General features: G+C 45.4%; 1 protein-coding gene across 1 annotated transcript in view; it reads left to right on the top strand.

Annotated features, from left to right (window-relative positions):
- LOC121569885 (EMILIN-2-like) overlaps positions 1-12,915 on the top strand; it is a 31,193-nt gene that overhangs the window by 12,028 nt on the left and 6,250 nt on the right. The window contains exons 5-6 of the mRNA XM_041881175.2: positions 12,224-12,439; positions 12,593-12,643. Coding sequence (XP_041737109.2) covers positions 12,224-12,439; positions 12,593-12,643 — 267 coding nt within the window. The remainder of the gene's footprint in view (positions 1-12,223; positions 12,440-12,592; positions 12,644-12,915) is intronic.

The raw sequence follows: 12,915 nt of genomic DNA, 5'->3' as shown, positions 1-12,915 counted from the left end.
AGGAGTCAGTTTCCCTTTTGGGTTACCAGTTGTCTGCGTCAGGGGTGAGAATGGAGGTGGACCGAGTGTCCGCCGTGCGTAATTGGCAAACCCCAACGACGGTTAAAGAGGTGCAGCGGTTTTTGGGTTTTGCGAATTACTACCGGAGGTTTATCCGGGGGTTTTGGACAGGTGGCAGCTCCCATTACGTCTCTTCTGAAGGGGGTCCGGTGCGCTTGCAGTGGTCGGCTGAGGCGGACAGGGCTTTTGGGAGACTGAAGGACCTGTTTACCTCGGCTCCGGTGTTGGCGCACCCGGATCCCACTTTACCGTTCCAAGTTGAGGTAGACGCGTCCGAGGCCGGTATTGGGGCCGTTCTATCTCAACGCTCGGGTACACCACCTAAGCTCCGCCCCTGTGCTTTTTATTCTAAGAAGCTCAGTCCGGCGGAGCGGAATTATGACGTAGGGGACAGGGAGCTGTTAGCCGTAGTCCAGGCCCTAAAGGTGTGGAGGCATTGGCTTGAGGGGGCTCAGCACCCTTTCCTTATTCTGACCGATCACCGTAACCTGGAATATATTCGGGCCGCTAGGAGACTAAATCCTCGCCAGGCTCGATGGACTATGTTTCTCGCCCGGTTTGTGTTTAAGATCACTTACATCCCTGGGTCCCAGAACGGGAAGGCAGATGCTCTGTCCCGCCGGTATGACGCGGAGGAGAGGTGCGTGGAGTCCATTCCCATACTACCGGAGTCGTGTCTGGTGGCACCGGTGGTGTGGGAGGTCGATGCGGAGATCGAGCGGGCGTGCATGTACCCGACCCTAGTCCTCCACAGTGTCCGGTGGGTCGGACGTACGTCCCGCTCGAGGTCCGGGATCGGTTGATTTATTGGGCTCACACGTCGCCCTCCTCTGGACATCCGGGTATTGGCCGGACGGTGCACTGCCTTAGTATGAAGTACTGGTGGCCAACATTAGCCAGGGATGTGAGGGTTTATGTCTCCTCCTGCTCAATATGTGCCCAGTGTAAGGCACCCAGACATTTGCCCAGGGGTAAATTACAGCCCCTGCCCGTTCCACAGCGACCCTGGTCTCATCTATCGGTGGATTTTGTTACCGATCTTCCCTCCTCTCAGGGGAATACCACCATCCTGGTCGTTGTGGATCGGTTCTCTAAGGCCTGTCGTCTCCTTCCCATGCCGGGTCTTCCTACTGCCCTACAGACCGATGAGGCTCTATTTACTCACGTCTTCCGGCATTACGGGGTACCCGAGGATATAGTGTCTGATCGGGGCCCCCAGTTTACCTCCAGAGTCTGGAGAGCATTTATGGAACGTTTGGGGGTCTCGGTGAGCCTTACCTCGGGTTACCACCCGGAGAGCAATGGGCAGGTCGAAAGAGTCAACCAGGATGTGGGTAGGTTTCTGAGGTCATATTGTCAGGACCGGCCGGAGGAGTGGGCGAGATATGTGCCCTGGGCCGAGATGGCACAGAACTCTCTCCGCCACTCCTCCACTAGACTAACCCCTTTTCAGTGTGTCTTAGGGTATCAGCCGGTTCTGGCACCGTGGCATGAGAGCCAGATCGAGGCCCCGCTGTGGATGAGTGGGTAGGGCGCTCGGAGGAGACGTGGAACGCTGCTCATGTCCATCTGCAGCGTGCCATACGTCGACAAAGACGAGCGCCGACCTACGCCGCAGTGAGGGGCCAGTGTACGCACCTGGAGATCGAGTCTGGCTCTCAACCAGAAACCTACCCCTCCGCCTGCCCTGCCGGAAGCTGGGTCGGCGGTTTGTGGGGCCTTTTAAAGTCCTGAGGAGATTGAATGAGGTGTGTTACAGGTTAGAACTACCTATTGATTACAAGAATATTAACCCCTCATTCCATGTGTCTCTCCTCAGGCCGGTGGTAGCTGGTCCACTCCAGGACTTCGAGATAGAGGAGACTCCTCCGCCCCCGTTGGAGATCGAGGGGGCTCCGGCGTACACTGTTCGGACCATCCTGGATGGGGGGTCTCCAATATCTCGTGGAGTGGGAGGGGTACGGTCCGGAGGAGCGGTGCTGGGTGCCGAGGAGGGATATTCTGGATCCGTCCCTGATGACCGAATTCCATCGTGGTCATCCTACGCGCCCGGCGCCGCGCCCTCCTGGGCGTCCCCGAGGCCGGAGTCGGCGCACGGCTGGAGCCGCGCGTCAAGGGGGGGGTACTGTCACGGTTTCGGCCGAGGCAGCTCCTCCTCCTTGTTCGGGCAGGTTTCGCCGGTCGTCGTCTCCGGAGTACTAGCTGCCACCGCTCTTTGTTTTCTGTTTGACTAGTTTTGTCTGTTAGCCACACCTGTCTTGTGTTATGTCTATTAAGCACCCTATTTAGTTTCCTTGTTGTTAGTGTAGTGTTGTGTGTGTAATTGTTTCGTGTTAGGTGTCATTTTCGTACCTGTGTTTGGTACGCCTCTCTGTTTTGCTTACTTCTCGGTCGAGAAGAGTTTTGCGCGCCTGTGTATGCGCGCTTGTATTTTACGCCTGTGTGCGTTTTGCCTCTGGCTGTTTTTGGATTATTGCCTCGCACTTTCCAGTAAAGATATTTGGACTATCAATCTGCTTCTGCACCTGATTCCACACCACACCATTTCTACACGGCCCTGACAATGGAAACCTAGCTAGCTTCTTTGTGAGAACTAACGGAAACAGGGGAAGCTGGATTTCAATCTTCCTGGGTTTTGACTCAGAGGCATCACTGATTTGAACACACGTGGTCATTTTAAATAGACTCTGTTTGTGTTGAGCAATGCTTCGGCTTTAAGGGATTATTACCGTGTGTGTGGGCGTGCTCCTTATCTCTGTAGTAGAGGTCTTCACGGGTCCAGTTATCCCGATATACCCAACCCAGGCTCGAAATTCTAATTTATCCCTCGGGTCCGGGTCGGGTCCTGTTTGATTGTCATCGGGTCTATGTGACCACGGCTCTGCATAGCCTATAGCATATTTATTTTATGCTAATAAGGTGAATTTATTGACTTATAGAAGGTTTACCCAACATATAAAGATCTATTCGTTAACCAGAAGAGCAACTTGGCTGATAAACACACTTTTTTTGTCACTGGTCCAATCAGGTCTGGTCTGATTGCCCTCGGGTCTGTCCGGGTCCAACTTTTTGGAACTGTGAAGACCTCTACTCTGTACTAACTATGTTTTTGTTAAGACTAGCCTTGCTGTTCCATGGTCATCTGTGAGTTCAGAACCCCCATATCTTTGGTCACTGCAGATAAGTAGTGTAAACATGGGCTCAGTTATAGATGATGGTGCCCAGGCGACTCAACCGGACTCAACTGAGTCCCACAGCAGGGAATAAGGAAGCACACTCCATAACATTTATGAGCGTTGCGCCTCTTCTTCTGAATCCAGCTCCGTATGACTCACTGGTTTACGGAGCAGCTCTGCATGCTCTGGTCTGGGAGTCCCATGGGGAAGGGGCCTGATCCTGGCTGTGAAGCCAGAAGGAGAGACTTTGAATCGGAGTCATTGTTTCCCCCCGCGTGCGAAGCATGCACATGGAGACTGAGAAATGAAGTGTCAGTACCCCGCCCTTCATTTGTTATTATTGTAATAACTTATATTTAAAATCATTATTCTGTCAGCTGAATGTTTGGATGTTTGCCCTCAGAGGGCAGTTTGCTTGTCATATGTTCCTTACTGGATGCTGTTTTTCCATGGGTCACATTGGGATGTCTTTGGCTCATACTTGGCTCACTGCTCCTCTTTTGTCCTGGACTGGTCTTTAGCTTCAAAAGCTGACTATCGCTACTTATCAGGAAGTGGAAAGTGCTGTCCATTTATAGGGACGTCTGTCACTGGCTTATCAATTGTCCACTTATAGGAACCAATCAGAAGGTTTGTTATTCGAGAGCAGAGTGGCCCAGGTTCAGATCAGGCGCTACTGGGTTGATATGACATCACACCCTCCATCCTTACTTTTCTTTCTCCATATCTCCCTGCCTCCTCTTGCTCTGGTTTTGTTGAATATGTTTAACACAGTGGCTGGCCCTGTCTCTCTCCTCTCTCTAAATAAACAGCCTGCATCCCAAATGGAACCTTAGCCTCTATATACACTACCAGTCAAAAGTTTGGACACACCTACTCATTCAAGGGTTTTACTTTTATTTTTTTACAATTTTCTACATTGTAGAATAATAGTGAAGACATCAAAACTATGAAATAACATATGGAATCATGTAGTAACCAAAAAAGTGTTAAACAAATCAAAATATTTTATATTTGTGATTCTTCAAATAGCCACTCTTTGCCTTGATGACAGCTTTGCACATTCTTGGTATTCTCTCAACCAGCTTCACCTGGAATGCTTTTCCAACAGTCTTGAAGGAGTTCCCACATATGCTGAGCCTTGTTGGCTGCTTTTCCTTCATTTTTTGGTCCGACTCATCCCAAACCATCGCAATTGGGTTGAGATCGGGGGATTGTGGAGGCCAGGTCATCTGATGCAGCACTACATCACTCTCCTTATTGGTAAAATAGCCCTTACACAGTCTGGAGGTGTCCTGTTGAAAAACAAATGATAGTCCCACAAAGCCCAAACCAGATGGGATGGCGTATCGCTGCAGAATGCTGATAACACCTCCTCCTCCATGCTTTACGGTTGGAAATCAACATGCAGAGATCATCCGTTCACCCACACCGCATCTCACAAAGAAACCGCGGTTGGAACCAAAAATCTCCAATCTGGACTCCAGACTAAAGGACAAATTTCCACCGGTCTGATGTCCATTGCGCGTGTTTCTTGGCCCAAGCAGGTCTCTTCTTCGTATTGGTGTCCTTTAGTAGTGGTTTCTTTGCAGCAATTCGACCATGAAGGCCTGATTCACACAGTCCCCTCTGAACAGTTGATGTTGATGTGTCTGTTACTTGAACTCTGTGAAGCATTTATTTGGGCTGCAATTTCTGAGGCTGGTAACTCTAATGAACTTATCCTCTGCAGCAGAGGTAACTCTGGGTCTTCCATTCCTGTGATGGTCCTCATGAGAGCCAGTTTCATCATAGCGCTTGATGGTTTTTGCGACTGCACTTGAAGAAACTTTCAAAGTTCTTGAAATGTTCTGTATTGACTGACCTTTGTCTTAAAGTAATGATGGACTGTCGTTTCTCTTTGCTTATTTGAGCTGTTCTTGCCATAATATGGACTTGGTCATTTACCAAATAGGGCTATCTTCTGTATACCCCCCCCACCTTGTCACAACACAACTGATTGGCTCAAACGCATTAAGAAGGAAAGAAATTCCACAAATTACGTTTTAAGAAGGCACACCTGTTAATTGAAATGCTACCTCATGAAGCTGGTTGAGAGAATGCCAAGTGTGTGCAAAACTGTCATCAAGGCAAAGGGTGGCTATTTGAAGAATCACAAATATAAAATTAAGAAAAACCCTTGAATGAGTGAGTAGGTGTGTCCAAACTTTTGACTGGTACTATATAGTGCACTACTTTTGACCAGAGCCTTATGGGGAGCCCTATGGACACTGGTCAAAAGTAGGGCACTACATAAGGAATAGGGTGCCATTTGGGACGCATCCACAGTGAGCAGTCAAGGCTGTCCCTTGAGCCACATGTACTGCCATGACGTCATACACACCCTTCCTCCTAAGCTCAGATACTGAGTAAGAGCTGAATGGGGGTACATGAATTGGGACCATCAACTTTCCTCAATGGTTTAGACAACTTGATTTTCCTAAAATGGCATGATGTTTGGCTGCTCACTGACAGACAGTCCCGGCTTGACAAGTGCCAGATTTAGCTTGACTTGAAACTGCTAACAGATTTGTCTGGGGTATTTACGTTTGTGTTCACTGGTCTGGCGCTCTATCGGGAAATTCCACGCCAGTGTAGCTAGACAATTATTTTGGTGTCAGATTATTCTAGCATTTCTCACATAAAAACTTCACTGGGAGGAAGGATGTTTGACATGCTTTTTACATTTGTATAACAAACAATTTTTTTGAAAATGATGAAAGGGGCAGTTTAGGCACTATTATCTGTGAACCGTACATGATACAGACAACATCTTGTTGTAATTGTACTCCTTATAGTGTGCTCTAAGTATACCCTTTTGATTTTGTTAATTTTAAGACATACTGTTTGGAACTATATACTCTACAAGTATGTCACATTTCCAGAGTGGGCTCTCTACTAATTCTGAAGTTCTGATTACATTTTATGAGCACCACCAATACACTGAATGAGAAAATGGATTCAAAGGGAACTCCCTCTGCTGGTGAGTTGCTGAATGTGCAATCCTAAAGGAGGGCTGTGATTGGTTAATGAGTTATGTCAATTTCTATATACATATTATTAAAAGTATCAGAGAGACCATGTGTTTTGAAGAGTATTTTTCCAACAATATTTCTGAAAATAAGCTAAGTCAAAAAGGGTACTTTTAAGATACTAATAGTTTTTTATGTTGAATAAATGAATGTGAGAACTTTTATTTCAGAATGTAGACACTCCATATCTTAGAGCACACTATAAGGAGTATAATGTCACCAAGATGTTGTCTGTATCATGTACGGTTCACAGATCATAGGGTCTTACAGGAGGCATATATTGGTCTAAAAAGGGCCTAAAATGGCCACTTTCATCATGATATTCTAAAATTATTTGTGATACAAATATAAAAAGCATGTCAAACATAATTCCTCCCAATTAAGTTTTGATGTGAGAATTGGCAAAACAATCTGAGATACCACAAATATTTTCAGGCTACGCTGGCATGGAATCACCCCTATTGCAAGTGAAACACACATTATACAGGGCCAAACTATCCACCCGTGCTCGGGAGAAAGACGTTTTGTTCGGTTAATCAAAAGCGTAGTTTAATTAGGGCAATTTCCCAAACCATTAGTCACAACCAAGCAGCTAATGTGGTGTCCCCTGAGCCTACCAATCACACCCCAGAGATTAGCCTTGTGTGTACGTGGTCCTCTGTAGCTCAATTGGTAGAGCATGGCGCTTGTAATGCCAGGGAAGTGGGTTCGATCCCTGGGACCACCCATACGTTTAAAAAAAATTATGCACACATGACTAAGTCGCTTTGGATAAAAGCGTCTGCTAAATGGCATATTATAATATTATTATTATTATTATTATTATGTGCGTGCATGCCCATGTGTGCCTGTCAGAACCACACATGCAATATATTCACCCTTGTTAACTCTTTATTGCTGAAAGTCCATTGCAGACAACACCGCACTTAAGAGTTCAGTTATGGGCAGTACAGAGAGAAGCTAGTATGCTTTTCTGCCTCTTCCGCTGCCTCAGTGGCCATATTGTCAGGTCAATGACCCTCTGAGAGATGAGGCAGGTTGTAGGGTGACAGACACACACACTGGTCAAGCGTGATAACCCTGGCAGGACAGCAGGAGTGTCTCCCAAATGGCACCCTATTCCCTTTAGTGCACTACTTTTGACCAGGTTCCTATGTGCTTTGGTCAAAGGTATTACGCTATAATAAGAAACTGGTGCCATTTGGGACTGCTTCTCTGTGTCATCACAGGAGCTGGACCAGATAGTCCAGAGACATGCTAGGACCTGACGATGCACAGCACAGTAAATCACTGAGCTCCCACTGCAGTAAAACATGTCACTTTAGTCTCTTGCTAAAACCACCATCTAGCCCCACCATCTAGAAACAAGAATAACAACAACAAAATCCAGAAAATCGCATGTCAAAAATGTTATAAATTGATTTGCGTTTTAATTAGGGAAATAAGTATTTGACCCCCTCTCAATCAGAAAGATTTCTAGCTCCCAGGTGTGTTTTTTACACTCTTAAAGGGAGTGCTCCTAATCTCAGTTTGTTACCTGTATAAAAGACACCTGTCCACAGAAGCAATCAATCAATCAGATTCCAAACTCTCCACCATGGCCAAGACCAAAGAGCTCTCCAAGGATGTCAGGGACAAGATTGTAGACCTACACAAGGCTGGAATGGGCTACAAGACCATTGCCAAGCAGCTTGGTGAGAAGGTGACAACAGTTGGTGCGATTATTCGCAAATGGAAGAAACACAAAATAACTGTAAATCTCCCTCGGCCTGGGGCTCCATGCAAGATCTCACCTTGTGGAGTTGCAATGATCATAAGAACGGTGAGGAATCAGCCCAGAACTACACGGGAGGATCTTGTCAATTATCTCAAGGCAGCTGGGACCATAGTCACCAAGAAAACAATTAGTAACACACTACGCCGTGAAGGACTGAAATCCTGGAGCGCCCGAAAGGTCCCCCTGCTCAAGAAAGCACATATACAGGCCCGTCTGAAGTTTGCCAATGAACATCTGAATGATTTAGAGGAGAACTGAGTGAAAGTGTTGTGGTCAGATGAGACCAAAATCGAGCTCTTTGGCATCAACTCAACTCGCCGTGTTTGGAGGAGGAGGAATGCTGCCTATGACCCCAAGAACACCATCCCCACCGTCAAACATGGAGGTGGAAACATTATGCTAAGGGGGTGTTTTTCTGCTAAGGGGACAGGACAACTTCACAGCATCAAAGGGACGATGGACGGGGCCATGTACTGTCAAATCTTGGGTGAGAACCTCCTTCCCTCAGCCAGGGCATTGAAAATGGGTCGTGGATGGGTATTCCAGCATGACAATGACCCAAAACACACGGCCAAGGCAACAAAGGAGTGGCTCAAGAAGAAGCACATTAAGGTTCTGGAGTGGCCTAGCCAGTCTCCAGACCTTAATCCCATAGAAAATCTGTGGAGGGAGCTGAAGGTTCGAGTTGCCAAACGTCAGCCTCAACCTTAATGATCTGCAAAGAGGAGTGGGACAAACTCCCTCCTGAAATATGTGCAAACCTGGTGGCCAACTACAAGAAACGTCTGACCTCTGTGATTGCCAACAAGGGTTTTGCCACCAAGTACTAAGTCATGTTTTGCAGAGGGGTCAAATACTTATTTCCCTTATTAAAATGCAAATCGATTTATAACATTTTTGACATGCGTTTTTCTGGATTTTGTTGTTGTTATTCTGTCTCTCACTGTTCAAATAAACCTACCATTAAAATTATAGACTGATCATTTCTTTGTCAGTGACAAACGTAAAAAATCAGCAGGGGATCAAATACTTTTTTCCCTCACTGTAGTTTAGCGGCCAGCTAATTTGGCAATCTAACAATTGTTAGCTGACATGGGCTAATTGACCGACTATCAGTGACTGCTGAGAGAAACTGCTGATGCACAACCAAATTTCGAAATTGCACCTTGTGTATTCTGCTATTCTAACTCTCAACAGTAAGTTGAGACCCCGACCGAGTAAAAAAAAAAAAAATACATATACACATTTATTTTCTTCTATTATTTCTTAAGATGAAGATATTCAATTATCTATTTTTCCGCTGAAAGTAGACTAAACTGATATGGTATGGATCATGGGTTACCACAGGGATTCTGACATATCCTCAGACTGGTGGAGGGAGTGGCTGGCTGTGAGTCCGTGGTCCTTTCTAGCTTGTAGCGCCAGGGTGGTGGGTTCAATTCCCAGGACCACCCATATGTAAAATGTTTAGCATTTTCCCCCACTAATGGTTAAGGTTGGGATTGGGGGAGGGGAAGTTGATCCTAGATAAACGTTTTAATAGCCAGACCATGTTGTCCTGGCTTTTATAGTGACTGATCTCTGTTGCCTGAGGTGGGGGATAGGCTGCCTGGTGACTTGGTATTCAGGTATGCCTTTCATGTACAGCCTAATCCCTAAATGCCTGTTATCTCATTGACTGCTCAGGAGAATAATGAGGAGTAGGGTGAAGTTGCCCCTGCCTGGATACACTGATCTTAGGTTTCTTTTGCATATTCCCCACTAATGGTTCAGGTTAGGATTGGGGGAGGGGAAGCTGATCCTAGATCTGTACCTAGGGGAAACTTCACCCCGGAACAATGTTGAGAGGGTTAATGATTTGCTGATAAACTCGTGTGCAGTTTGTTTTAGTCATCTCAGCTCTGGCTGTCAGGAATGCACCAACAGTTTACTCCTGTCACAGTGGCTGTGTCTGCGGTGTGGTGTTTGTAAGTCGCTCTGGATAAGAGCGTCTGCTAAATGACGTAAATGTAAATGTGTTTAGGTCACTGATGACAGGGAGAGGTAATTACATTTACATTTACGTCATTTAGCAGACGCTCTTATCCAGAGCGACTTACTCACTGTTTAGACGCTAATGACAATTAGAATCTCTCAGGCGTATTGAAAAACATTCTATACAATAACTGTACTTTCATGTAAAATGACTAGAGAAAGTACAGTAATAAGGTGTAAAAGAGTGCAGAGCCGTGGTTGAGTGGGTAACACTAGTACAGAACATAATGCCTCCCCACTGGAGACCGGGGTTTAATCCTCTTTTACTCCTTTCCTCCTGCATCACTCACCTATTTACCTCCCCATCTGTTTCATGCTCGTCTAATAAAGCTTTAAAATACTCAGGGTAGAGAGTGGAATTCCCCAAAAATGTGTAAGAGAAGATGTACTGTAGCTAAAAAGTACACAGGAAATGGGCCAATAAGAAAAAACTCACAAGCCATTACGATGACATACTGGCAGACTACGACCAAAAAACATTTGTTTTTGTTTTGCTAGGTAAGTTAGTCTAGCCAGCTATCTAAAACTTAGTAGTAATCATGATTAACTACTGACCAGGCATGTGCCCAGGGGCCCTGACCTCCAGGATGCACCTATTCATTTAGTTAGAAAACTCTCACTCAGATATGTGACCAGATTTCTCTATGGGGGCTTATGTAAAATGTAAGTGATATTTAAGTGAAATTTTAATCATCTTTGTTTACACCCATTCAGCATAGTTCACACCCTCTTAAGCCTTAGCGCCACGCATCGCTTTAAGAATTAACATGTAAACGCATGGCTAACCATCAGCATGGTCAACCCATCCATTATCCTGTCTTTAATGGGGTTGAAAGTATTCAATCCCCTTGACTTTCTACACATTTTGTCTTACAGCCTGAATTTAAAATGGTTTAAATTGCGATTTTTGTTTCACTAATCTACATACAATATCCCGTAATAATACAAATTAATTAAAAATGAAAAGCTGAAACATCTGGAGTCAATAAGTATTCAACCCCTTTTGTTATGGCAAGTCTAAATAAGTTCAGGAGTAAAACATTTGCTGAACAAATCACATAAATTGCATGGAATAATAGTGGTTAACATGATTTTTGAATGACTGCTCCACCCCTTACCCCACACATACTGTACAATTATCTTTAAAGTCCCTCAGTCAAGTAGTGACTATCAAGCACATATTCAACCACAAAGACCAGGGAGGTTTTCCAATGCCTCGCAATTAAGGGCACCGATAGGTAGTAAAAATAAAAAAGCAGACACTGAATAACCCTTTGAGCATTGTTATTAATTAGGTTTTGGATGGAGTTGCTTACCAAGACGACATTGAATGTTTTGGCTTGACAATTTATGGCAAGACTTGAAAGTAATATTTTGTGTAGATCGTTGCTAAAAAATGACAATGAAATCCATTTTAATCCCACTTTGTAACGAAACAAAATGTGGAAAAAGTGAAGGGGGTTGAAAACGTTCCGAAGGCACTGTAGCTCAGTGCTTTCTCCTTGGCTAAACAAGGCTCATAACTTAACATTTATATTCATATTTACGGATCCCATACAAGTTTGTAATTAAGGCACATGAAAGTTCACATGTTCAAGAAGGCCTTTCTGCAACAACAACAAAAAATGGCCCGACTGCCGCCAAGAGAGGATGGCCACAAATGTTTTGCCCGCGAGGTGGGTGGGGTCCCCGCCCCCTAACCAAATCTTGCTTAGGGCCCCCTGCATACTAATGTGAGTTCCCACAAACCAGCTTTTACTGGGAGGTTGGATTTACTGGGAGGTTGACTGGGTAGGAAAGTGAAAGCTTTCACTCGTGAAGCACAGAGCAATGCCAGCTTGACCTTGCTGTCTGAAAGGAATTCTCTCTGATGCTTCTCTTTTGACCAGACACATTTTCTTCATTGTGGTTTTTGGGCCTTAACTTAATGCTGACATAGGGGGAAGTGAGACTGGGAGAGTCTTACTGTCTGTCAGTGTCAGGAGTCATCACGGCACCAGCTGGTTTGTTAACACGTGTTGACCTCTCCACAGTTGGTCCAGGGTTTTATCCTTCATCCTTTCTTTCTCTTTACCCCCTGGCTTGTCATTACCCCCTATTTTCAGGTGTTCATGGTGGTGTGGTGTCTGGTAATCCCACTGAGACTAAGCCTGTCCCTCAGAGCCCTGTCCTGCCCGTTGGGCCAATACCAGATGGGGCCCTACCACCACATATGATGGAGACCTGGGAGGCAGGAGCCCCCGGAATCATGATCTCTTCCAAACCGCCCAAGGGGGCCGACGGCAGCATGACCTCCCTCAAGGGCTTCGCTGGAGCACCAGGTGAGATATAGGGGTAGCTGGGAGAGGGGCTAAGAACACGTACAGAATACACATGCATGTGCACCCCTACATACACACGCGCAAGTAGGTATGTTTGCAAGATGAATTACATTCTTTCAAAACCTCATGAAATGTATCTTGATTATTTTATAGCTTCCCCACCCTCTACAGGGTCTTTAAAGCCTAATATACCAGTGATTTCTGGTAAGTGATATTTTGACTCATTTGATTTCATTTACTATGAATATAAAATTGTGAGTCTCCTGAAAATGAACCTCTTTCAACAGTTGCCCACATTCCCCTGAGACCGTCATTGCACAAGCCGTATTTAACTTTAACAGGCAATATAGTTAGCAGTCTCTTGTTAAGATTAAAGCCATAGTATTCCAGTCAGTTAAGGACAAAAGTTGTCCTAATAACCACTTTTTTTTTTTTAAATTATTTATATTTTTAAATGACAGTGAGAATGTGTGTCC

Source organism: Coregonus clupeaformis, chromosome 7, assembly GCF_020615455.1.
Source record: "Coregonus clupeaformis isolate EN_2021a chromosome 7, ASM2061545v1, whole genome shotgun sequence".
NCBI lineage: Eukaryota > Metazoa > Chordata > Actinopteri > Salmoniformes > Salmonidae > Coregonus > Coregonus clupeaformis.
Note: the sequence above shows the minus strand (reverse complement) of the source record. Positions and strands in the feature narration are given on the sequence as shown.